This window comes from Dermacentor andersoni, chromosome 1 (genome assembly GCF_023375885.2).
Source record: "Dermacentor andersoni chromosome 1, qqDerAnde1_hic_scaffold, whole genome shotgun sequence".
Lineage (NCBI taxonomy): Eukaryota > Metazoa > Arthropoda > Arachnida > Ixodida > Ixodidae > Dermacentor > Dermacentor andersoni.
The window spans coordinates 184,305,407-184,332,841 of record NC_092814.1 but is presented as its reverse complement, the minus strand read 5'-3'; the positions used below and the strand labels follow the sequence as shown (position 1 = coordinate 184,332,841).

At 44.7% G+C, this 27,435-nt stretch overlaps 1 protein-coding gene across 6 annotated transcripts in view; it reads left to right on the top strand.

Annotated features, from left to right (window-relative positions):
* Positions 1-27,435, top strand: part of sws (patatin like phospholipase domain containing sws) — a 182,453-nt gene that overhangs the window by 39,422 nt on the left and 115,596 nt on the right. For all 6 annotated transcript variants that reach the window (XR_007602676.2, XM_055062847.1, XM_055062846.1 and 3 more), the window contains exon 13: positions 21,961-22,113. Coding sequence is in view for 5 of the 6 variants with exons in the window: in XM_055062847.1 (XP_054918822.1) it covers positions 21,961-22,113 (153 nt within the window). In the remaining variant the exon portion in view is untranslated. The remainder of the gene's footprint in view (positions 1-21,960; positions 22,114-27,435) is intronic.

Below are 27,435 nucleotides of genomic sequence, written 5' to 3'. Positions count from 1 at the left end.
TAGTTCATGGCGCCCCGCGACAGCTGCTTACTGACAGTGGTCGTAACTTCCTCTCGAAAGTTATCGCCGACATTGTGCATTCCTGCTATATTCAACACAAGCTGACTACCTCATACCATCCTCAAACCAATGGCCTGACAGAGCGGTTAAACCGTACTCTTACCGACATGCTGTCCAAGTACGTTTCGAAGAACCACCACGACTGGGACGTTGCCCTTCCTTACGTCACATTTGCTTATAATTCTACCCGGCACGACACCGCCGGATTTTCTCCATTTTATCTACTCTATGGTCGCGAACCGACCTTGCCCCTTGACACGGTACTTCCTCCTGCTGCGATCTCAACAACCGAGTATGCGCGCGACGCCATCGCCCTCGCCGACCATGCATGCCAGCTTGCCCGTGCTCGACTGACGGACTCGCAAACCACGCAGCAGCGTCAGTACAACGCCCGCCACCGTGATGTACATTTTTCGCCTGGTGCACTCGTGCTCCTAGGGTCGCCCTCTCGTCACGTCGGACTTTCAGAAAAGCTCCTTTCGCGATACACAGGGCCCTACCACGTGCTGCGCCAGGTGACGCCTGTGACGTACGAAATTGCTCCTGTGAGCTCAACCTCGTCATCTACTCTGGCATCTAGTGATGTTGTGCACGTCGGTAGGCTCAAGACCTACTACACTGCTTCAGACTCCGGCCTTTAGTCGCTTCGGGACGGCACTTTTGCCGCCGGGGGTAGTGCTACGGGATAGTATTTCCAATGACGAAGAGCCGAGCAGTAAGAAGACGACGACGACGATTAGAAGCTAGCGCGGGCTGTTGCCTCTTGGCCAAGCGCAGCGTATTTTCTTGTAAATATACTTGTACATAGCTTTTCGTCTGCGTCTTCCTACGTAACAATATATTATAAAGCGACTAATTACACAAGGGGCATAGACTTGTCAACATGTTTCTGCACGTGCACATGCTTGCATGTAATTCGAGGGACATCCTGTATTTCGGCTACCATAATGCTGTCGCTACAGAAACATGAGAGTACAGTCAGTACATGCACCAAATATATCCATCCCCTGGTTACTTGAACAGGAGTTGGCAGCGTTCAGCAACTGAATGCTCGCAAATTTCGTTGCAACAGCTTCATTACCGCCGCCATTGACACTGACAATGAGGGTGGAGTTGATGCTATTTGAAGCTGCTTCTTGGGATCAAATCTCGGCTGCAGCCGCCGCATTTCAATAGGGGTAAAATGCAAAAATGCTTGTGGGGGGGCATTGGCTGCATGTTAAAGAATGCCAGGCGGTCAGAATTAATCCGGAGTCACTGACTATGGCATGCCTCGTAATCATACTCTGGTTTTAGCCCCTAAAACTCCAGAATTTATTATTTTATATTGACGCTGCTTGATATTAAATGAAAAAAAAAATAATTTGTAACGGTACACAACGAAGTCACCCGAAATTGCTGCTATTAAATACGTCAAGGAACAAACGTTGGGACACAGATACACAACAAACATAAATGCAGACTCGACAACTTAGCAGCTTGACTTGGCTTGTCCCATGGTTTGGGTGGGGTCAGTGGCTACTGGATCAACTAGGCTTTGCTACTCTTGATTTTGAGAAGGTGCTGGCAAAGCATGGAACCAATCCTGCCACTTTTTCTGCTTGCCTCGGTGGCTGAATTGGTAGTCCGAATCAATAAAGGGCACATTGCAAGGAGCGTGAAATTTGGTCTGGAGTGGCTGGAGCCTTGGGGTCATCCAAGTACTTGTGTAGCCAAGTGTGAGCTGTATGCAATGCATCAACTAGCATGTTTCAGGGAAGAAGCATTTGTTCCAGCCCCGCAGGGGCGTCTGCGCAAGCAGGCGTTTGGTGTGTTGCGACACCACGTACCCGAGCACACGAGGGTTGGACCCTCCTGCGTGTAGCCGTGTCTGGGGAAAAGGGGATCCTGGGGGTTGAGCCGAAGCTGGGTGTTTGGACCTTTAAGGCCCCCCGGCGGAGGCAACACATCTCTTCGGCCTCAGCTTCACATAGACGGCACCTCCAGACTGACCCACCTGGAGGAAATCTGCAGTCGCCTTTTCCTGTCTCTCTCTTCCTACAACCTTCGTCTTTCCCTTGCTTTCCACCTTTCCTGTCTCCTTCTCTCTTCTATTTACTTCCTTCTTCTTGGCGGCAAGGGTTAACCATGTGTGGCTATCCAACCTTGGGTACACCATATTCGGTTATAGTGACGGCGTACGGCTGGCGTCGTGCAGGCTTGTACACAAGCTCTGCCGCGTCCCCTCGTTGGGCTCCGTGGTGGGCGGTCGGCGCTGTTGCCGAATTTTTATATATTTCCATGGAAACTACTTTCCCCTCCCTTGCTGATCGCCCTCAGAAATGAGGGTGCACCGAAGATGTCTTCAAGTTTTTTGGACGCCAAACCCAGAATTTTCCCCGCTTTCACGTTATTCATTCTGAAAAGCCAAACAAAGTAGTCCGAAACATTTCACCATTCCTTGTTTCAAAATCCCTGACTGATGTTTTTGGTCCAGGTTACAAGGTGTCGAGGATGGCAAGCGGCGACCTCCTCTTGGAGCTCCGCGATGTAAAACAATATGAGAAACTACCGCAACTAGTGTCATTTGGCGAGCCCCCATAACAGTAACCCCACACCGTACAATGAACACCACCCGTGGTGTTGTGTCAGATGATGATTTGCTTGAGCTGACTGAAGCGGAACTCCTGGAGGGCTTCAGTGAGCAAAATGTTATCAATGTTAGAAGAATAAAGATGAGGCGAGATGGTAAAGAGATTCAGACGAAGCACTTAATAATCACCTTTGGTTCAAGTGTCCTGCCCGAGTCAATCGAGGCCGGGTACATCAAGCTCCGTGTTAGGCCGTACGTGCCCAACCCACTCCGTTGTTTCAAATGCCAGCGCTTTGGCCACAGCTCGCAGAGCTGCCGAGGCCGCCAAACTTGTGCTAAATGTAGTGCCCACGAACACACATCTGAAGCTTGTGAGAATGTTCTCCACTGTGTAAACTGTGATGGGGAGCACGCCGCGTACTCGCGGTCGTGCCCATCCTGGAAAAAAGAAAAGGAAATTGTAACAGTTAAAGTAAAGGAAAATACAAGTTTCAAGGAGGCACGTAGGCGGGTATCGTACCTGCCCAAGAAAGCCTTTGCCGATGTGGCGCGTCGGGGGGCAGCGCCACAACGGCCTCCGGCGGCTGTCCGACCCACAAGCAGTGAGTCGGCAGCTACGCCATCTGCCCCCGCGGCGGTTGCAGCTAGCGCTGCTCCGCCAACCCAGCAGACGGGGCCATCGACCCCGAAGGTGGGCGCAGCCGAGGCTGCCCCAACCTCCGAGGCCCCTCCCAGCGCTGGCAACGGCCAGCGCAGCCAAATCCCTCAGGGAGCCCCATCGACCTCCGGGCTGGTGGGCGCAGGGGTCTTCCCTTCCAGGGCAGGACTCTCTCGGAAAACCTCTCGTTCGCAAGAGCGCTTGTCCGGCGTCTCACACGAGGCAATGGACACTACACCTGTCCTCAAGGCGCACCAAACGCCTAAGGAGCGTCGACACTCGCTCGAACGCTTCAGAAAGAGCAAAACCCCTATTACAGGGCCTCGAAAGGGCTCTGTAATCTAAGGCATCCCTTCCGTTTCCGTAAACACAGCACCAATTTACTTTAGATATGGATACACAAATCATTCAATGGAACATCAGAGGTCTCCTTAGAAACCTTGATGATTTGCAAGAACTCATCCACAAACATAATCCAAAAGTGCTGTGTTTACAGGAAACACACTTAAAATCCAAACACACAAACTTTCTCCGAATGTATGTTACGTTTCGCAAAGATCGCGATGATGCCGTCGCATCATCGGGTGGTGTGGCGATTGTCACTCATAAAAGTACAGCCTGTCAACCCTTACAGCTACGAACGCCCCTTGAAGCAGTGGCGGTGCGAGTTGTTCTGCTAAACAAAGTCATCACTATTTGCTCGCTCTACATACCCCCACATTACAAGTTAACTAAACATGAATTTCAGTCCTTCATAGATGAATTGCCAGAACCTTATATTGTTCTTGGCGATTTCAATGCACACAAATACCTGTGGGGCGACCCTCGTATAGATGCGCGAGGACGACTTGTTGAATAATTCCTTTTCTCTTCTGGTGCGTGCATTCTGAATAAGAAAGAACCCACATATTACTCTCTTGCCAACAAAACATTTTCTTCAATAGATCTTAGCCTAGTCTCGCCGTCACTACTGCCTGAACTCGAATGGGAAGTTACAAACAATCCTTACGGAAGCGACCACTTCCCCATACTGCTACGAACACCTAAAAAGAACGAATGTACACCACAGGCTCCTAAGTGGAAGATTGATACAGCTGACTGGGAGAAATTCCGAACTCTCAGTAGTATTTCATGGGATGACATGTCCTCGTTAGGAATTGATGCCTCTGTGGAATATTTTACAGCCTTCATAATAGATGCCGCAACTAAATGTATATCACAAGTAAATGGATTGGCATGCAAACGGCGTGTCCCGTGGTGGAACGACGACTGTAGGATCGCTCGTAAGAAACAAAACAAAGCGTGGGGGTTGCTACGCGCCTCCCCCACTGCAGAGAATCTTATCAATTTTAAAAAAGTAAAATCGCAAGGCAGGCGAACCCGCCGACAGGCCAGAAGAGAGAGTTGGCAGAAGTTTTTATCCGGTATCAACTCCTATACAGATGAGGCCAAAGCCTGGAACAGGGTTAATAGGATTAGAGGGCGGCAAACATATTCACTCCCTCTTGTAAACACACAGGGCGATACACTGCAAGACCAGGCAGACTCACTTGGGGAGTATTTTGAGAACGTGTCAAGTTCAACAAATTATTCGCAATCCTTCCTGAAATATAAACAAATAGAAGAATGCAAGCCACTCATCAGAAAATGTCGACAGAATGAGCCTTACAACCGTCCTTTTAGTATTGCCGAACTGAGAGCTGCCTTGAGCACATGCGGGAGCTCCGCACCGGGATCTGATCGAGTCATGTATGAAATGCTTAAAAACTTACACAATGATACGCAAGTTGCACTACTCACACTTTTCAACACCATCTGGGATGCAGGGTACCTTCCAACCGCGTGGAAGGAAGCCATTGTAGTCCCTGTTTTGAAACAAGGCAAAGACCCTTCCTCGGTGGCAAGTTACCGCCCGATAGCCCTCACAAGTTGCATTTGTAAGGTGTTCGAAAAAATGATAAATCGGCGACTCATTCATTTCCTTGAACAGAGCAAAATGCTTGATCCTTATCAGTGCGGTTTCCGAGAAGGGCGCTCCACAACCGACCATCTTGTACGTGTAGAAGCAAATATCCGGGTCGCATTTGTACACAAACAGTTTTTGTTATCCATATTCCTCGATATGGAGAAGGCGTACGATACAACGTGGCGTTACGGAATCTTAAGAGACTTGTCAGAAATGGGCATCCACAGGAATATGCTAAACCTAATAGAAAGCTATCTGTCCGATCGTACCTTCCGGGTAAAAGTCGGCAATGAACTTTCACGTCCATTTACGCAAGAAACGGGTGTTCCCCAAGGAGGCGTGCTCAGCTGCACGCTCTTCATCGTGAAGATGAACACGCTTCGCGCTTCATTACCACCGGCCATCTTTTACTCTGTCTACGTGGACGACATTCAGATAGCTTTCAAATCCTGTAACCTCGCAGTGTGCGAGAGACAGGTACAGCATGGCCTGAACAAAGTCTCAATGTGGGCAGACAAGAATGGATTAAAGATCAATCCTTACAAAAGCTCTTGCATTCTTTTTACAAGAAAGAGAGGAATGATCCCAGATCCTTGCTTAGAACTGGGTGGACAACAAATACCTGTAAACAAAGAGCACAAATTTCTAGGTGTTATACTTGACTACAGACTCACTTTCGTCCCCCACATCAAACATCTTAAAGAAAAATGTCTAAAAACGATGAACATAATGAAACTTCTATCCTAGACTACATGGGGTAGTGACAGGAAGTGTTTATGAAAACTCTATTAAAGCCTGATTCGTTCACGACTAGACTATGGTGCCGTGATTTATCACTCTGCCGCCCCGAGCGAGCTAAATATGCTAGACCCAGTCCACCATCTAGGAATTCGACTGGCCACTGGCGCTTTCAGAACGAGTCCCATACAAAGCTTATATGCAGAATCGAATGAGTGGTCACTTCATCTCCAGAGAACATACATCAGCCAAACATATTTTCTGAAAGTCCACTCTAATCCTCAACATCCGTGTTATACTACCGTTAACGAGATGACATATGCTACACTCTTTCATAATCGTCCCTCCGTAAGACAGCCTTTCTCGCTACGTGTGAGGGAGCTTAGTCATGAAATGCATGTCCCACTCCTCGAGCTTCGCCTAATGCATCCAGCCAAGCTGTTACCTCCTTGGGAGTGGCAGCTGATACAATGCGATATATCTTTCATGCAAGTTACAAAACACGCTCCAGAGATTGAAATACAAATGCATTTCCGGGAACTCCAGCACAAATACTCCTGCACGGAGTTCTACACAGACGCATCGAAGATACGTGAGGGGGTGTCCTATGCAGCCGTCGGTCCATCCTTCTCGGAAACCGATGTACTGCACCCGGAAACTAGTATCTTTACGGCTGAGGCCTACGCACTGCTGTCGGCCGTAAAGCATATAAATAAATCACAATTCCAGAAATCAGTTATATATACGGACTCCCTCAGTGTTGTGAAGGCCTTGATGTCTTTTTGTAATCACAAAAATCCAGTATTTAATGAACTCTACTCCGCACTGTGTAAAGCATATATATCCAACCAACATGTGATTATATGCTGGGTGCCTGGACATAGGGGCATCGAGGGAAACGTTCTAGCCGACCAGATGGCCACATCAACTTCATTGCATGCAGTTAATCCAACTGCTTCGGTCCCTGTCACAGACCTGAAGCCTTTCTTAAGAAGGAAACTACGAAACCACTGGCAACGCATGTGGGACAAAGAAATAAATAATAAACTGCATGTAATAAAGCCACAATTAGGTTTCTGGCCTCCTGTAACAAAATCCCGCCGGACAGATGTCCTATTCTGCCGTCTAAGAATAGGACACACTTTTGGCACACATAACTTTCTACTCACAGGAAACGAGCCTCCAACCTGTGGTAGATGCGGGGAGAGGCTGACCGTCCTCCACGTCCTACTGGAGTGTCGGGAAGCCAAATCTGAAAGAAACATTTTCTATTAGCATACCGGCAGCACATCCCCCTTCATCCTGTTATGTTACTTGGTCCAGAACCACTCTTTGACACCAACGCCGTCCTAGGTTTTTTGAAAGATGTTGTATTGCATGTTATTTGCCCCCACACGTTCGTAGCGCTTCCTCTCTTCAGAGGATGCCGCTGTGATAATTATTTTGAATAGCACATGCCTCCAGACCCTTGTGGTTCAAGGGCTCTGGCGAGGCAGTAGTGCTGTAAGCAATTTAACATCTCGCATATTTTAAACAATGCATCATTCTTCTACGATCGATTTTAATGTTCATATTATTCGTCATTAGTCATCGCCATAATTTTATAGCACGTAGATTTTACGCACTTTACAGCGACTATTTTTAGGCCACTTTACAGCCAAGTCACATCTTCCATAATACATCGTTAACACTACCACTTGTCATGGCGCTCTTTGGCCAAACCTGGCCCTTGCGCCATAAAACACCACACATCATCATCATCATTTGTTCCAGCTATCTGTTGTGTACCCGCCGTAATGGTATAGTGGCTTTCGTGTTGCACTGCTAAGCCCGAGGGCACAGGATCAAATCGCGGCCGTGTCGGCTGCATTTCGATGGGGACGAAATGCAAAAGCACCTGTGTACCGGTCATTGGGTGCACGTTACAGGACCCGTAGTAGTCAAAATTAATCTGGAGTTCCCCACTACAGCGTGCCTCATAATCATGATTTTGGCACATAAAACCCCAGAATTTAATTTTCATTTTTAAATCTGTTGTGCGTATTTACATGACCTGCTCAACTTTATTTTTTTCATTTAATCTCAACCAGAGTAATATCTCCTCTTGTTCATTCTCTAATCAATATACTGCTGTCTTTCTGTTAATGTTGTGCTTATCATTTTACTTTTCATCATCGATTTGTGGTCCTTAGTTTCTTTTGTAGCCTTTTTATTATAATAATTTCAGGACTTCAACTCTGCAGTTAAGTTGCAAAATACAGTAGCCCACCTTCCTTGCCTCTTCCCAACCATTAATGTACTTCCAGCATCACTTCTGAAGATCTCTGCTTCCTTATGAGAAAAAGCCTTTGCACTTGTTGCAATAGTGTTTGATGGCCTCTTTGTTCATCATTGGTTTGTCATCACTGCATAATCGCCATCCTTAAGGGGTCCTGTACCATCTTTGTTTAGGTCGAGAAATGCGTTTGACTTTAAAAAAGACTGTTTCAAAAATACTTTGCGGCAAAAAGTTCTTTAATGCATTTGCATAAGTGGAGTTATTGGCACTCAAAGATTGCCTGTGATCCCCTTTGTGGTGCTCCTGTTCCTTCTTCAGTGCCTTGCATTGCGAAGGCTATGGTGAAGCATGGTGATGCCCACGACGCGTTGCCTACCGAACATCTCTGTAGCATGCAGTTCTAATTTTATTTTGGATGTTCACATAATAGACCGTTTTAGTTTAGCGTACGTTATACCATTGCATACGCTAAAATATAGTGGGTCGCCACTGCGCATGTGCGGAACGCTAAACCATCCATAGCGTATAGTGTACGCACGCTATTTCTCAGATTTAGCATTAGCATCTTTGCATAGTTTGCGGAGTTTGCATGAAACATGGCAGTGGTCCCGGCTGCCCGCTTCAACTCGAATTTGGTTTTGCTTTTGTAAAATGCACTTCGTTCGTAGAAAATTACTGTGTAAACGGCTTTCGCTTAGTCTCAGGCCGCTTCGACAACAGAGTATTATGGATAACCTTGTGGTGTTCTTGAGATCGCTTCTCATTTCGAACGAGTCAAAGCCTAACGAAAGAAACATTCGAGATGTCAGCGCCACCTATCGCTACAGTCGGGAGATGGCCACAACGATGGCATATGGCCTCTGAGATCCGAAGATCTCGCAGGCCAACTAAAACTAAAAAATGTGCGCTGCTTAGTGTACGCTATACTATAGTGTATAGCATACGCTATAGTTGCGTACGCTAAACTAAAGCTGTCTAATGCCACTACCTCCAATTTTGGCGCTTACAATGCACCATACTCAGAGGCTATCCCTCAGCTTACGTTTGAGTTCACAGTGTCTCATCACTTTGCTATGCTACAGTGTAGTAGATAGCTACGCACAGCTGTTCTCGCACCAAGTGACATGAGTAGCATATTTCTTTTGCACTTATCTCTATGGCAGTCACACAATTCCTGAGGCTCAAATAAATTTCATCTTCATGTTTGCTTGTGCGAGTACGTCGGCAGTGTGCACATTGGCTAAGCAATGGATGCTACACTCTGGACTCATGTTGAAAGGATTCCTAACGTAACAAGCTTCGACCATGATGGAGACACACCTCTAGGGTGTGCAACTTTGAGGGTGTCAGATGTTGGCGCTCGGGCCTTGAGTCATCTCACCTATAGATACAAATCAGAGCACACTGTTGTCTTTAGCGAGCTGCAGGAGTTCAGTGAGCGGGCTCATTGTGGCACCCCAGGGTGACCATGGTATCTATGCTACGCTGCAGACCGAGCTACATGCAACTGCAGTTGCTGACTATGTGCATGACAAGGCTGGAGTGCGCGTTCATGCTTACGGGCTTCAGTCTGGCCATGGTATGTGGTGCGGACCAGCTTTGTCCTGTACCAGCTTGACCAGTAGATAGTAGCCACGTCCAAACTGAGCATATTGCACAATAGCTCAATATGAAGAGAAGTCTGCCAAGGTGTCTAGCCAAGAGGGATCAGAAGTGAGCGCCCGCTAGCAAGCATATGTCTGGTCTGACCTTTAGTTTTGTTTAGTTCGAGGCTTGTTGAGTATTCAAAACTAATAGAAATTAACGAGACCCAATGGTTACGACAATGATAAGCAGTGTGGCTAAAGTTTCATTCCTACGCGGGCGGGCTCAGTTGAACTTTAGCAGACGATACTTGGTGATAGTACGATAGTCATACTTCCGGAACTATGTAATTCCTACTGAAATTTTAAATGCAGATTTTTGCTTACTTAGCATGTTTGTTAAGCTATGTCAATATATATACACAGTAACACTAGATAGAAGGGTACTGATCGAAACACCCTTCTTAACTGACGTCAGCTATTGGCCAATAGCAGCCACATGTGGAAATCTGCTGTACGTATGATGAAATATACCAGCCTAAAAAGAGTGAGGAGAAGGCGTCTGTTGAAAAAAGTGTGTTTGAGAAAAATGTGACTTCGTACTCGGCGTGCGAGCTCCAGACACTGCGCACGGCGGCAATATTTGGCTGAAATGTTCAGAGCAGTGTATGCTATCTGCAGACTGTGTTTCATCAAGCCCAAGGGTGGTTCATAACCACTTTCTGCTCCTCTGGTGGTGCATAAGTGCACTGTCAGAAGCATTTTTTCAAATGTCAAAACAAAATACTATGTAATTTCGGGCAGGAGAATAGGCCGAGTGGTTGGTAACTTACAACCTTTATTCCCATCCAGTGGCTTGTGCAGTGTGAGAAGTGTGGACTTCATCATTGTTATGCAGGAGCAAAATTTTTCGAAGAAATTTTTCTTAGTGCTTATCTTTCATAGCTTTGCGCAACTGATGTGGCAGTTGGGTATAACAGGCACCTGTTATTACAGTTCGGGGTGGTACATAACCAGTCAGCAGGACACCATCTTCATCTCCTAAAATTGTCACCATGACATTTCTAGCAGTGGGTTGCACTCTACCTTCAGTCTGTGGCATCATACTTTGGCTCATGATAAACACCCCATGTCCTTTACATTATCATATAGATAATTGCCATTCATGTGTTCATGAATTTCATGATTCATGAAACATTTTTGCTCTTTTATGGAGTTCCTTATTGTGACCATGGGCCCCCATGACTGCTTGGCCTAGATGAATGTGTTCATTTGCAGAAACATTAGAGCTCCCAAGTGACTAAGTTCTAATAGTAAATTCTTGTTGCCTTGTAAGACATAAAATGCTAGTCTAGTTGTCTATTTTTTTTTTCTATATTAGCTTTTACATCTACCTTTGGACTCGGCCAATTCAAAGCCTCAATTATTTGTTACAAACCATCTCCAGCTGTGCTTAACAGGACAGTATCATCTGCAGTAATGTGATTGCTGCAACAAACTGTGCCCAAGGGGGAAACCTGCTATATCCTGCTATGTTTGGGCAAAAAGTGCATGATTTGCACTGAGTGTGCACCAAAACTTCGTTTTAGCGCTCTCTCAGAGAAAGAGAAGACTGCAAACTCTCAAAATTTGTCATCACCCCAGTATTCTAGAACGTCCCTCCACTCAAATCTGCACCTCGACTGAAGAAAGCTGATGGCAGTGCCATTCCTCAACAGAAGTTGTCACTGCGCTTCATCATCATCGTCGTCGTCGTCGTCGTCATCATCATCATCATCATCATCATCATCATCATCATCATCATCATCAGCCTGGTTACGCCCACTGCAGGGCAAAGGCCTCTCCCATACTTCTCCAACTACCCCGGTCATGTACTAATTGTGGCCATATTGTCTCTGCAAATTTCTTAATCTCATCTGCCCACTTAACTTTCTGCTGTCCCCTGCTACGCTTCCCTTGCCTTGGAATCCAGTCCGTAACCCTCAATGACCATCGGTTGTCTTCCCTCCTCATTACATGTCCTGCCCATGCCCATTTCGTTTTCTTGATTTCAACTAAGATATCATTAACTTGCGTTTGTTCCCTCACCCAATCTGCTCTTTTCTTATCCCTTAACGTTACACCTATCATTCTTCTTTCCATAGCTCGTTGCGTCGTCCTCAATTTAAGTAGAACCCTTTTCGTAAGCCTCCAGGTTTCTGCCCCGTACGTGAGTACTGGTAAGACACAGCTGTAATATACTTTTCTCTTGAGGGATAATGGCACTCTGCTGTTCATGATCTGAGAATGCCTGCCAAACGCAGCCCAGCCCGTTCTTATTCTTCTGATTATTTAAGTCTCATGATCCAGATCCGTAGTCACTACGTGTCCTAAGTAGATGTATTCCCTTACCACTTCCAGTGCCTCACTACCTATCGTAAACTGCTGTTCTCTTCCGAGACTGTTAAACATTACTTTAGTTTTCTGCAGATTAATTTTTAGACTGACCCTTCTGTTTTGCCTCTCCAGGTCAGTGAGCATGCATTGCAGTTGGTCCCCTGAGTTACTAAGCAAGGCAGTATCATCAGCGAATCACAAGTTACTTAGGTATTCTCCATGAACTTTTATCCCCAATTCTTCCCAATCCAGGTCTCTGAATACCTCCTGTAAACATGCTGTGAATAGCATTGGAGCGATTGTATCTCCCTGCCTGACGCCTTTCTTTATTGGGATTTTGTTGCTTTCTTTATGTAGGACTACGGTGGCTGTGGAGCCACTGTAGATATCTTTCAGTATATTTACATATGGCTCGTCTACACCCTGATTCCGTAATGCCTCCATGACTGCTGAGGTTTCGACTGAATCAAACACTTTCTCGTAATCAATGAAAGATATATATAAGGGTTGGTTATATTCCGCACATTTCTCTATCACCTGATTGATAGTGTGAATATGGTCTATCGTTGAGTAGCCTTTACGGAATCCTGCCTGGTCCTTTGGTTGACAGAAGTCAAACGTGTTCCTGATTCTATTTGCGTTCACCTTAGTAAATACTTTGTAGGCAACGGACAGTAAGCTGATCGGTCTATAATTTTTCAAGTCCTTGGCGTCCCCTTTCTTATGGATTAGGATTATGTTAGCGTTCTTCCAAAATTCCGGTATGCTCGAAGTCATGAAGCATTGCGTATAGAGGGTGGCCAGTTTTTCTAGAACAATCTGCCCACTATCGTTCAACAAATCTGCTGTTACCTGATCCTCTCCAGCTGCCTTTCCCCTTTGCATAGCTCCCAAGGCTTTCTTTACTTCTTCCGGCATTACTTGTGGGATTTCAAATTCCTCTACACTATTCTCTCTTCCATTGTCGTCGTGGGTGCCACTGGTACTATATAAATCTTTATAGAACTCCTCAGCCACTTTAACTCTCTCATCCATATTAGTAATGATATTGCCGGCTTTGTCTCTTAACGCATACATCTGATTCTTGCCAATTCCTAGTTTCTTCTTCACTGCTTTTAGGCTTCCTCTGTTCCTGAGAGCATGTTCAATTCTATCCATAATATACTTCCTTATGTCAGCTACCTTATGCTTGTTGATTAACTTGGAAAGTTCTGCCAGTTCTATTCTAGCTGTAGGGTTAAAGGCCTTCATACATTGGCGATCTTTCGTCTCCTGTGATAGCGTACTGGCATCCTGTCTAACGGAGTTACCACCGACTTCTATTGCACACTCCTTAATGATGCCCATAAGATTGTCGTTCATATCTTCAACACTAAAGTCCTCTTCCTGAGTTAAAGCTGAATACCTGTTGTGTAGCTTGATCCGGAATTCCTCTATTTTTCCTCTTACCGCTACCTCATTGATCGGCTTCTTATGTACCAGTTTTTTCCGTTTTCTCCTCAAATCTAGGCTAATTCAAGTTCTTACCATCCTATGGTCACTGCAGCACACTTTGCTGAGCACGTCCACATCTTGTATGATGCCAGGGTTAGTGCAGAGTATAAAGTCTATTTGATTTCTAGTCTCGCCATTCGGGCTCCTCCACGTCCACTTGCGTCTATCCCGCTTGCGGAAGAAGGTATTCATTATCCGCATATTATTCTGTTCTGCAAACTCTACTAATAACTCTCCCCTGCTATTCCTATAGCCTATGCCATATTCCCCCACTGACTTGTCTCCAGCCTGCTTCTTGCCTACCCTGGCATTGAAGTCGCCCATCAGTATAGAGTATTTTGTTTCGACTTCACCCATCGCCGATTCCACGTCTTCATAGAAGCTTTCGACTTCCTGGTCATCATGACTGGATGTAGGGGCGTAGACCTGTACGACCTTCAATTTGTACCTCTTATTAAGGTTCACAACAAGACCTGCCACCCTCTCGTTGATGCTATAGAATTCCTGTATGTTACCAGCTATATCCTTATCAGGAATCCGACTCCTAGTTCTTGTCTCTCCGCTAAGCCCCAGTAGCACAGGACGTGCCCGCTTTTTAGCACTGTATATGCTTCTTTTGTCTTCCTAACTTCACTGAGCCCTATTATATCCCATTTACTGCCCTCTAATTCCTCCAATAGCACTGCTAGACTCGCCTCACTAGGTAACATTCTAGCGTTAAACGTTGCCAGGTTCAGATTCCAATGGCGGCCTGTCCGGAGCCAGGGATTCTTAGCACCCTCTGCTGCGTCGCAGGTCTGATCGCCGCCGTGGTCAGTTGCTTCGCAGCTGCTAAGGACTGAGGGCCGGGGTTTGATTGTTGTATTCATATAGGAGGTTGTGGCCAAGTACTGCACCAGGGTGGCCAATCCTGCTCTGGTGAGGGAGTGCGTTACCGGTTCTGGTCACTGGGATCAGGCCGCACTCCAGGCCTGCTTATGCAATTCTATCAACACGCGGATTTTTTTTAATCTGGTGGAATATTGCGCGGCACCGGGATTCGAACCACGGTCCTCTTGCACGCGAGGCAGATGCTCTACCTCTACGCTACCGCTGCACCTCGTTGGACTTCATTAACACTCCACTGCAATTCTTCAGAAGCATCGCGCATTCTTCAGCTGAGGGGTGTGGAGCTGTGGTCAACTCAATGGAGCGGGGCAGGAGCTTTGAGTTGAAGATCGTTTGAGAATACAGGAGTCAGTCTCCCACTGCTGTAGTGCAATTTGGAGGGGTCGTGAGAGCCGGCAGAAGAGTGTTCCAAAGTTAAAAATCTCTGAAGGCCAGTGCCTACGTACTGAACAAACAACAATATTGGATTAGACCATTAGTGATAGCTAGCAGATCGAACTAAGCCTTCATAGCATTCGTAAAGGTGCTGCACCATGATGAGCAAGCAAAACCACAGTTGTCACTGCTTGAATGAATGCAGTTTACCGTAGACGTTGTGGGGTTCTCACCCGTGATCTTGGGACAAAGGAACGACAACACAGTAGTGCAAACAATCACAAGGGCATTTATTGCACCTTTCATAGATCAATGCCTGCTAGCCGAGTTGCTATCCACAAAACATGCCGATGGGCACGCGACAAATCTATAAGTCTGACTCACCGCGACCGGATAGCGAGCGAATATGTTTGCCCCATGCTGGATCCCAACGCCTGGTCGTTCGCACGTACGGTCACGTGAACGGTGGCGCGTCTAAAGGAGGCCACTTGAGACGGTCTCGCGGAAGCCTGGACCGGCGCACGCGCGGCACGTCCGTGCTGCTTTCCGTTCCCGAACCAAAGAGGAAGCGTGTTCTCCCCTGCGCCCCCAAGTAACCCTGCCGTGAGGCGGCATCAGCAGCGCAACACTCGCGCCATCTCTCGCACTACGCTTCAACCACTCCGACCGCCGCGGGCGGCAGGCCACGCGGCGAAGCCGCACTGCAGGAGACGGGAGCTATGCGGGAAAACAAGATATCAGGGGACGCGTTAGAGTCGCGCATCCCCACATCGTAAGTCTAATTACCATTCACACCACATTTGAAAGATACCATTGCCCATCAAATTGCAGCTGGGAAGACATGTGCTTTAATATACCTCATCTTGCAAACGGCGAGGCCAACATTGAGACGCATGCTTGTTTGCAAACTGCATCGCTGTTCACCTCGCCGCGTCAGAGCGTGCATGGAACATTTGCTCATGCACAAATGGCTTGCAGCACATGAAAACGTGCAAGCTCTCCCAAAAGCTTCACATATTGACACCAATGCATGCAATTCGTCATTAACTCCTTCCTTACCAGGCCTATAGAAATAAATCAATTTGATTTTCTTTGTATTGTTAAATATTTCTAATGGAATTCTTCTACTACCAGTGCCATGCACCACCTGAAACGACGACTGAGCATTTGGTCAGATTTGACTAATTTTGGCAGATTGAAGAGTCCAGAAAAATAAAACTGCAATGGGAGGTGTAGTCGAAACAAGCATCCAGTACTCCTGGCACTTCCTCAATAAAACAACACAATATTTTTGCTATGGTCGAGTCTGCAGCATAATTTTTAAATGACTGCAGCAGTGAAGACATCGAGGCTTTTGTAAGGTTGTCAAATTTTCCAATGCGACGTCTAGACTGTTTTTAGCAATGTCTCAAACAACGGTAGATGCTCATGAGTGTGTGTTTGTTATTTCTATAATTGTGTTCAACCAATATCAAGTGCCACTTAATTTTTCCCACCATGGGTTGCTTTTATTCATCAGAGTTTTGGCAACGTGTAGTCAAATCCCAATTAGCAATCCTCCCTGGTGTGTGAGGTTTTCATGCACAGAAGAACACACAGTCAATTTCAGACCAATCTTCCACCAAAGCTTGGCTAGCATTTTGAACACTGCCTGTGCAAGTGCCCTTATTCATTGCTGTACAATATTGTGAAACACTCCACATTGCTGTGCAGTAATGTACAGGAACTGAAGAAAGCACATGGAGACTTTGGCGCCAGTTGAAAGCTTGCTTGCACAGAAAAGGCGATCGAATGCAATACTAATCAAGTATGAGAAGGCTTCTACATGCTCCCTCACCTGACAACCATTGCTTTGCAAGCCCTAAAGAACGCAGTAAAAAACTAATCAGGTGTCTCTTGCAGTGAGTAAAAACAAATGCTCCCTGCACAATAGGAACTTACAACTTAGCTGTTTTCACATTTGTGCAGTTATTGCTTTCCTGCATAGCATGGGCATCTCTATGGCTACTATTGACACAACAAATCTGCGTTAAAATTTTTTTCGTTTTCGGTCGTACAAAAGTAGAACCAGGCGCATATTTTGTATGCCATATTTTTTCGCGTATAGCCCGCACTAAGAATTTAAATACTTTAGCATTAAAATCGTGGTGTGGGTTATATGCGAATTTCGCTTTGTGGCAGCGCGGCACATGCTCCCAGGAAGCCACATCTCAGGACAAGGCTCTCTGCCATTCAAAGTTGCGTAACCTTCTAGGGAAACCCGCCTGCTCCCCACCCCTGCTTGTTGAAGCTCCCTTCCCTCCTTCATGGTTGCTCATTCGCCTCCTCTTTACGAGTCGCCATTTTGCATTTAGTAGGTAGTGTATGGTGCACGTGGCTCTGGCAAACTCGAACGCCACCCATTCCCACAGCCCTCTCTCTGTCTGCGTGAAGCGTTGTGCAATACGGTGGTGAGCCAAATCACTGTTGGGATTTTCAGCTTGGTCACGTTTGCACCATTACTGTTGCCCATGCGAGGGCTACTCCATCTGCGCTGTCATGCTCTGTCATGTCAATGCTAGCTGCAAAGTGATCCGATTCATGTCACACATCACATGACTGATTTGTCCACGATGACATCCGTCATGTAAATTCAGCTTTATCGGAATTGCCGAAGAACGGGGGAATATAGCCACTGGCCGAAGAAACGGCGTGGACGAGTCATGCATCCGCAAATGGAGAATGCTTTTGCAAAGGTTTGAGCGTCGTTGTATGCAGTTATGAAGGCGAAAGCCTTTAATGGCTCATGCTCGCAGCCACGGCGGCGTCCGTTTGAAGAGCATGTCACACTCTGCTAGGGGGCGCTCGTGACGTCATCGGAGTGGCGCTCGTACTGCGCATGTGCCCAGTAGATGGCGCCACCCTCGTGCTCCAAAATTGCGTCGGCAGACTCTCTTCGCTAGCCGAGTCAGTCGGATGTCTCCGAAGCGTGCTAAGGCGAAAGCCTTTAATGGCTCATGCTCACAGCCATGGTGCATCCGTTTGCAGAACATGTCACACTCTGCTAGGGAGCACTTGTGACGTCATTGGAGTGGCTTCACCGGTCACGAGCGTCAAGAAGACATCTTTCCCAGCGACAACTTTGAACCAGAGATGAGATTCACAGAAGAACAAGTACCAGTCGGATCAGCCAAAAGAACAAGTACCAGTCGAATCAGCCAATAAATGATTTAATCAACATCACAGTGCATTTTAATCAAACAGAGTAGTTCAGACAACAGCAACAGAGGCAGTCATAGAAAGGCTTTCGCCTACCGCAGTTTAGCTCAGCAAAGTAACCATACATTTGTTCCACAGATTATATGTGTGGATCTTATTTGTTTTTTTTTGGGGGGGGGGGGGGGGGGGCTGTTGTATTTGGTGGTGTGAGTTATACACGGTGGGTGGTTGGTTATACATGAAAATGTATGGTATTTCAGATTTTATTTACTCTCGGTATTTATACTAAAAATAGCAACTAATAACTTTCAGTTGTGTTCCTTGAGGTGCTTCTTTGAAGTTTCGAATAAGAATTCCCCAAACTGTCTTAGCAATTATCACTGCTTTACATGCATTCCAAACGCCAGTGGTCAGGCTATAATTTTATGTATCACAGTATATGTTGTGATTACTACATCTTGAAATAAAATCTTAAAACATAGAAGCACTGAAAGTGAGCATATTTCTAGTGGTAACTAAACAGTTAAAGAACGCCACAAATTTGACTTTAGAATGCGATGACTGTTGTGTCCACTGTGCAAGCCTAAGATTGATGGCAGTTGTACAGCAGTTGACAGAAGAAAAAATATTTTGGTTTCCTGTGAAAAATTACCTAAATTTGTAACCTATTAGTTGCTGTAGTTTTTTTGATAATGTCAAACAGGGTTGCCACACTGTTGTAGCCAGAGGGACAGAGATTAATAACATTTTGTTTATTGTTATTTTGTATAGTGTTGTAAAGCTCCATTTTCCACTTTGTTCATGTCATCGTTCTCACTATTGCATACATTTCTGAGTTTGTGTCCAAGTGGATATGATTGCTTTTTCTTCCTCCTCTTTTTCTTTGATCTCCTGTGATCTCCGGTGAAGCTGTAGTAGCATGCCAAGCCTTTTGCTTGGCTAACCTATCCATTTATAGTTAAAATTTCTCACACCAAATTGCACGTATTTTCACGTACTGGTTGATATAAACAGTTTCCTTGCGATACATTTTTGGAATGCGCAAGTTGTGTGCATAATGGGCAGCCTATGTAGTGTGAATAATGTAAGATGGCAGTGCGTGTTCAAGAGACTATACTCCGTTTCATACATCAGGTGCAACGCTGTGGAAGCTGCGCAAGTAGTGCGGTCTCCAAACTTTATCAATCCGCGTGTTCCGTCGCTGGGCACCAGCGGCATTTGCTTGCGCGAGCATCCACGTGAGGCTGCTGTGACGGGATGCAAACAAAAAACAACAAAAAGCAAGTTGATATAAAACAATGTGTTAGCAGCCGAATGAGTGCATGGTTTCTCTGCTTCTAAGGGTAAATTCTTGTTTTCGTTTAGAACTTGCCTTATATAAAAAACATTTTCACAAAAATCAGTCAGAAGACACCGAACCATTTCTAAATGCGAAAGCAGCCACTGCAAAAAGTATCTCTAGCCTCCACAGTGTTGCACCTGATGTATGAAACGGAGTATAGTTCCATAGGCTAGCTGTCGGGCATAGCGCAGTGTTACCTCCCTGAGCAGTTCAGTTCATAGGACTGAAAGTGCAAAATATATCTTTTTTATTCACTATATACTGCATTTGCATGTATTTATTTTGTGAAGAAATCCGCTTGTATTTTACACAAAGCCCACATGAAGTTAGTTTTGTTAAAGCGTACAAATGGTAAACAGTCCTGGCCATGTTGGATGAGCTCCTATGAGACTGCACATGAACAGAGGCAGCTACGAGAGTGGGGCGATAAATGATGCGTGATTTTCTTAAGTGAATGCATCTATGGCCGGCAAAGCAGTCGAATACTATGCTAGTCAGCAATTTTGATGTGATCACATGGGTATAAATGAAAGTGTCTTTCACTTTGCTTGTGAATTGCTATCGCAGCTGCCTCACATTGAATCAAAACGAAACTATAGATGCCCAGCGTCTGGCACAAGTATCTCGTAGACAGGGTGACATGCATGCCACAAAATAAAATAAAAAAGAAGAAGAAACAAAAGAACCCGCAAAACCGTATTGCAACGTTTTTTTTTTTTTTCATATAAGCTCTGGTTTGGCTGGACGTTAGGTGTGCTTTTCACTTGTATTTTCACAATTTGCAGATATCTCCTATAACAGGGCTTTACTTGATTAGTTGGTGTGCAACCAAATATCTCCAAATCGACAAATGTTTATGCCGTGGAATAATCAGAATATGAGAATATAGGGGAACTTCAAACTATTTTTGTAACTGTATGATTTGCAGCTTGTGTACGTTGGTAGTATGGACATAGGAAGTGTGAATTTTTCAATAAATGTAAACACATAGCACTGCGAGAATACTTCACCAAGCGGAGAAAAAAGTAGTCTTTCAAATATGATGACATTAGAGAAAATAAAAACAATGACAGGTCTTGTATGATAGAAGTTGTTTAACTTGAGGCTTAATTAACCGATGCATTTGCATTATGCCGTATAACAAATGCATGTTTATGTTTTTTTCTAAATGATGATCAGAGCTGTACGTTTAGTATGTTTAAAATTTTGGGGTATTGTGTGCCAAAACCATGATCTGATTATGAGGCACGCTGTAGTGGGAGGCTTAAAAGTAATTTTTAAGCAGTGCAATGCTTATAACCACTGGGCTACCATAGTGGGCATGTGGTGCATTTAATATAAGTGTTAGACAGAAGGTGAAATTCATCAAAAATTCCGCTCGCCACAGTGGCATAGTGCCTGTATAATTCACTCACTTACAGTATCAAACCTCGGCTGTGGCAACCAGGTTCCAGCATGTGTGGAACCCATAAACACTCGTGGACTTAAACGAAATGCACGTTAAAGAAATTGAGAAATTCCCATTACCGTATTACCTTCCATTACTGCAATCTTCATGTTCACAGAATACTGCAAGGAACCATGAGCATAAGGATTCCGTCCATTTACCAACTGATAAGCAACAGTCAGACTTCCCCACACACTTGCACCACCTAGCTAGTACTGAAAGCACGAACGTCAGGAAGATTGAGTTCACTAGTAAAAGGAATGCCTCTTAAATTTATGCAGTGTGCACTCCCAGTACCAAAGCAAGGCTTGCTTTTTGTCTTGGGACATTGCAGCATCGAGGAAAGCCTCCTTGAAAATCATACTAATGTAAATTGCATTGGGAAAGTGTTTTTTTACGTTTGGAGGCTTGATACCACAGGATTGAAGAAACCTAGGACTATTCGCAAGAAAATGAAGAGCAACAAGTAAATTTCATTCTCTGGGATATCCTAGATAGCATATGCGTGCGCATGTGCATACACATATTCTCGTTGGAGAGCATGGCACTACTGCTATAGTTGGACTAAACATCTGCATGCAAAAATGTTTGTCTGGTAACTGCCCCAAAAGGGTGATTTGCAGCTCTAAAGTGAGGTTTTAGCTGTTCCAAAAGGTGCTCCAAAGTGGCTTGGACCAATGGCATCACTGCATCTGTAAGCTGCAGGTTTCTAGGGGCAGTACCCGGCAACCTTCAGACATGTAGTATGTCACTATGACCTAAATGAGTACTGGATGAATAAGCATTAACAAAAATCATGCTGGGAATATAGAGCAGGTGAGACTACAGCTTAAGAATGTATGTTTTAAATTAATGAGGTTCTTGTACCTTCACAGATACAAGTTTGTGTTTTGCTGAGGCCAATGATGAATGCATTCTATGCATGCTTATGGGTATGCTCAGGAGCATGCCGATTCCAATGATCACCTTCATTTTCATGTTGCAGGATGAGGAGATGATTCGGAACATGATTGCAGTAAAGGAGTTTCAGCCAGGAGAGTACTTGAGCAAGGAGGATTCGGGCGAGCCAGCTTCCCTCTTCTTCATTCTTTCGGGATATGTGGCCGTCTCCCAGAAGACATCTGCCAAGGACACTGATGTGCGTGTTAAGAGGCTGTATGAGCTCTTTTTCCATTTCTCAAGTTTCAGTGCACAATTACGATATTGACCATATTTACTCGCATAATGAACACACTTGCGTAATGAATGCACCCCCCCCCCCACTTTTTTTAGTGAAGAAGTGAGTTGTTTTCTTTTAGACACATAATGATTGTACCCCAAACTTGCCGCTGTAAAGTAGGAAACACACGGTACGCTTCGGCATCTGACGTGCTGTACGGCAGCCAGATCTTGGGTGTTTTGCCATTTCGTAGCGCTGGACTGGTTGCCTGCACGAATCTTTAGGTGTCTGATCTGGTGCTATGGCGCAGCAAAGTGCCTCGGATCTGGCTGCCATTCTGGCACATCGGATGCTGTATTGGACGTCAAATCGTACCGTGTGTCTCCAATTATTGGTTAGAGGTGGCCGCAGAAAAAAAAAATTGCTCAAAATTTTATCGCACATAATGAACGCACCTCCAACCTTGCGAAAATTTTTTCAGTAAAGAAGTACATTCATCATATGAGTAAATACACTACTTGTATGATGAGCGCACTTTTTCTCCCAAAGAAACTAAAGCAAAGTTGGGGGTGCATTTAATATGTGGGATAAATTTTATGAGAACTTTTTCAAAAAAACAATAATTGAAGAGTAAGATGTTAATGACTAAAAGAAGTGATTAGGTAGCTTAGCTTTCCAGTAAATATACATGACCACTATTTGCAAGCAGTGAAAGCTTTTTTGCAAAGTGACATCTTTCCAGTATTCTGCTCCCGGAAGGCTTGATACGCCTGATTCATAGAGAGCAACGTGTCGTGCTGCTTCCCAGTAGTACACACAAACTTCGTCCACACAGAAATGCATTCCAGCAGCGCGATTCCCATTGGTCCATCTCCCACAGCAAAACACATGACAGGCAGAAAAGTGAGCAACAAACAACGCTGCCTTTGAAAGGTTGCCTTTGAAGTAGCAAAAAATGAGAACCCACGCACTGTTGGAATCTGTGTAAGTGAAACTTTGATGAGCTATAGCCACACAAAATGACATAGCACAATAAAAAACACGTAGTGGATTTATGGAACAAAGGCATCCTGTAACAGTCATCATCCATGGTGACGTACTTTGCAAAGCAAAAGTAAGTTTTATTTAGGGGCGATATTCTCAAGCGATAACTTTCAGTGATACTGCAGTCGATCCTGGGTATATCAAACTCGGATATATTGAATTATTGTCTATATTGAATAGTTGTAAAATCATCTTGGAAATATCATGCAGAAGTATAACAATGTCCTACGTGTTTATCGAGCTTCGGTTCACTGCCACATTTGATACATTGAAGACTGTGATGCACCGCACCCCTGCAAGTACACTTCTACTGACGAAGACACAATCACTCTCGCGTCATCAGAATATTTATGTCCCAACACTACCAAGGCGTTAAGAGGGGGCGTAGCAATGAAAACTTTTTTTAATTATGGGAATAAATTGATGAAATTTGGTATGTAGGTGTGATTTGTTATGCTAATATCATTACTGAAATCAGTTTTGTGCTATCTGTAATAGTTTTCGAGTTATGACACTAAACAGCCTCTAATGGTCATCCCCAAATTAATTAATTACACATAAGTTCGCCAAGATTTTCACATCAGTATGTTCATGAAGGCCTTTTCTGTGCAGTAACGGTATTGGTTTATTTTTAACACGATAGCGTTCAGGGCCCCGTGTCGCAGAAAATTCGATGTCGACGTCGGCATCCCGCATCGGCGTCCAACGTTGGACATCGTTTCGACAAAATTATTTTTGAACCACCCGTACCGAGGCTCTCCATGTGGCGCAAGAAAGTTACTGAAATAATTGAATTTCTCAAGCTAAACTACGTAGAAAAATCGTAAAGTACGACTTACAACCTACAGACATGATAGCTCATCATAACTGAGAGCTGGGCAAGTAGGTGTGGTTCCATCGTAACGAAAAAGTGCGCGAAAAAGACGTGGACAAGAAAGCTCCCATGTTTGTCACTTCTCTCTTTCTCGTCTACCTCTTTTTCACACACTTTTTCGTTCATATCAGACATGATAGCGTTGAATTTTAATTTGACTATACGAGAAAACATAATTCTGTTACACAAAAGCTCAAATAAACCCCTTTGCCAACGTTTCTACCATTCATAGAATAGACCGGCCAAGGCATCCGTCATTTGCGCATGCCGGCACCCGATGGTCTTGGGGGCCATGGGGTGGTGTGCCCGGTTCCTTGCAATACCTCTAGATGGCGCTCGCCTCGGCTGCATCGCGGCCCACACAAGAGGCCACGTTTCTACCAGAAAGCCTGCCTTCATGTATAGCGTTCGCAGCCAGCGTTTCCGTAAACGTTACGGTTACGTAGGCTGCAGTTGCCGGGAAGCGTGAGAAGCAGTCGAGAATCTTTGAATGCTATCGCGTTCCGCTCTTAATAGCGAAGCTGAAGCGTCCTCCAAATTTTTTAAATGCCGATTGAGCATACATTTTTTTTTTAACTTTCCTGTGCATCTTGAAACTGTAAAAGTGCACAAAGACGAGAAACGAAGAGAGTGGACAGGACAAAGCACTTACTCACAGCTGAAAAATTTTATTGAAAGGAAACGAATATATGCACACAAAAGTGGAGTAGGATGGCTGAGCATGCGTTACAAGGCACTCGTGTTAAATAATTTGAAAGGCAACATTAAAAGTAAAATGCATGTAGTAAAAAAAATTCTGTCAAGAAATTTGAATTCCCTATCATGTAGCAAAACTTAGGGGTGGCTGACGTAGTTATCTCCTTTTTTCTTTATGTGGAAGGCCTCTGCCATTTCACGGGTTAACTGGCTAGTGCTTTTGAAGATAATCTGAGTATCTTCGAAGACAGGATAACAGCCGCAGTCCCTACAGTGGGCGGCTAGATGGGTCGTTCCTGATGAATTATATGCTGCCTGGTGCTCTCTTAGCCTCACTTTGATGCAATGCCGAGACTGGCCTATGTAAGCTTTACCACACTTAAACGGGATCATATATACTATGCCCATCGCACAATCTACAAATTTTTTGGTATGTTTAATATTGCACCGTGATGGCTTCCTGCGAATATGCAAACAAATTGTTTGAAGTTTGTTTTTCGCTGAAAAAAGAATGTGTTACAGTATATTTCCTATGCATATTGTCTTACTAACAATTTTTGCAAAAAAAGAAAAGCATTTTAATTGTTTTTATGAAGTGCACATAAAAATAGCTTTATTGCACTCTTCATTGTTTCAGGATCTAAGGGCAAAAGACCATGATTTTGTGTTCATTTGTTGTGAAATGGCACTGGGATGACTAAAAGCAACTGCACAAAAAATGAAAGCCGAGAAAACAGAGCTCAAAGTTTCAGTTGTTGTAAACATTTAAATGTTTAGTTTGAGCACTTAAAACCCACCTGGCAGGTAGTCATTTGTCTGTGAGGACACATTTTCTTTGCATTTTGATGTAGTTTTTCGCTTCTTTGCAGCAGTTTCATGCACCTTAATAGCCTTTTTGATGCGTTGTGCATACATGCGTCGTGGAGAGGTGGATGACAGTGCATTCAAAACGTCTGCTCTTGTCTGCTCTCATTGCGCAACCTCTTCATGAGAGTTCTGCTCTCGCTGATGTCATGTAGCTGTCATGACCACACGCGGACGCACCGTCACCATAGCCCACAGTCGCTTCGTCTGTACCGCACGCAGATGAGCTTTCTTGGACACCTATGTGCGCCAATTGTGCCTCGTCGACACAGTCGGCGGCATCCGCTTCTGCGAGTAGTTTTCTCCCTCTGTTCAACGCCTTTCGTGGTCTTCTGTACGTGTGGGCCGTTCGGAACTTTCTTTCTTTGGGGCTCATCACAGAACACATGCATTAAGCTGTTACGATCATCAGTCACATTGATCAGAACGTGCAGCTCGCTGCTGCACAAATGCGCACGAGGAAAGTTCGTCAGCAATTCAAATCTACAACAGTTAATAGAAGCGCGTCGTGTGCCCCATGCGACTGCTGTGGCAAATCGCAATGCCGCTTTTGCCTTCTTTTCGCTCGCGTTTGCTGGCTTATTTTTCGGTGGAGAAACGCGTCGCTGTGACTATCCTGAGCTCCAATTTCTCCTTTTTATGATGATACCAAGATGGCGGCACTGCATCAACGGATAGCCGAGCGATCCGCGGTGCAATGGCACCTTCCGAAGCCCAATCTTTCCCCGATTTTTTATGACAGCACTCTAGGAAAGTGCTGTTTGTTTATTTTTATTGTGTATTTTGTTATAATATTTCACCACGAGGTAAATAAAGGTCTGTGAATTTCGAAAAAAAGAGCGATCAATCAGAAAAGTGATAATTTTGACAATTTTACCACTTCAGTTGCCACATCCCCCCTTAATTGGACGTTCGCCACAAGGCAGACACCCTCCCATCCATCAGCGCCTATCCAGACATCAATGCAGCGTGGACACAGACTCTTGACGGGTCCCCCCCCAAAAAAAAAAGACCACAACCCCATCATGACTGCGAAGTGTTGCTCGATATTGCTTTCGCTAACTATTTAACACAGGTGGGGCAGGAAAGCATTCGAAAAACGGGAACAGTGCAGTCCATATTGGACTTAGTATTTCTTGATGGACAGTTTGAAAATTATCAGGTAGCAGTTGAAGCTTGTACATTTACAAATCAAAACCAAGGTTCCCACAACAAATCTTGAAGAATGCACTATGCACGTTCTCAATTTCTATAAAGCTGATGACACGAGCATCATTGATTATTTGTCGTTTCATCTAGACAGTCTGAGTTCTGACGATGACGTCAATTTGTTGTGGGCAAGATTCAAAGCCATTATCTTGCACTGTGTAAACTCATTCGTACCAATAAGAAAAAAAAAAATATAATCCCTGGATAACGCGAGAGATTGTTCGCCTGAAGCGAAAAATAGGAAGATAAAGGAAAGTAAAAAATAATGGAAAGATATCTAACCTATCAGCGCAGCTTCGAATAAAGCTTAGACAAGCAAAAAAGAAATACTACGAGGAAACACTTCCAAACTTCCTGGTATCTTTACCGCAAAAGTTTTGGCGTCACTTGTCGCAAACCACTCAAAGCCAATACAGCATTATTGTTAACGATGAAATCATAACTGACTGTTCAAAAATTGCGTCTTACCATAACAAGCTCTTCCAGTCTGTCTTTTCAAATGTTTCTAATTCTACTGCTCCAACTACAGTAACATCATTTTCACACGTGTCAAATATGCCAGAAGTACGAATTAGCTATGAAGAAATACTATCGCTGCTGCTAAACATCAAAGA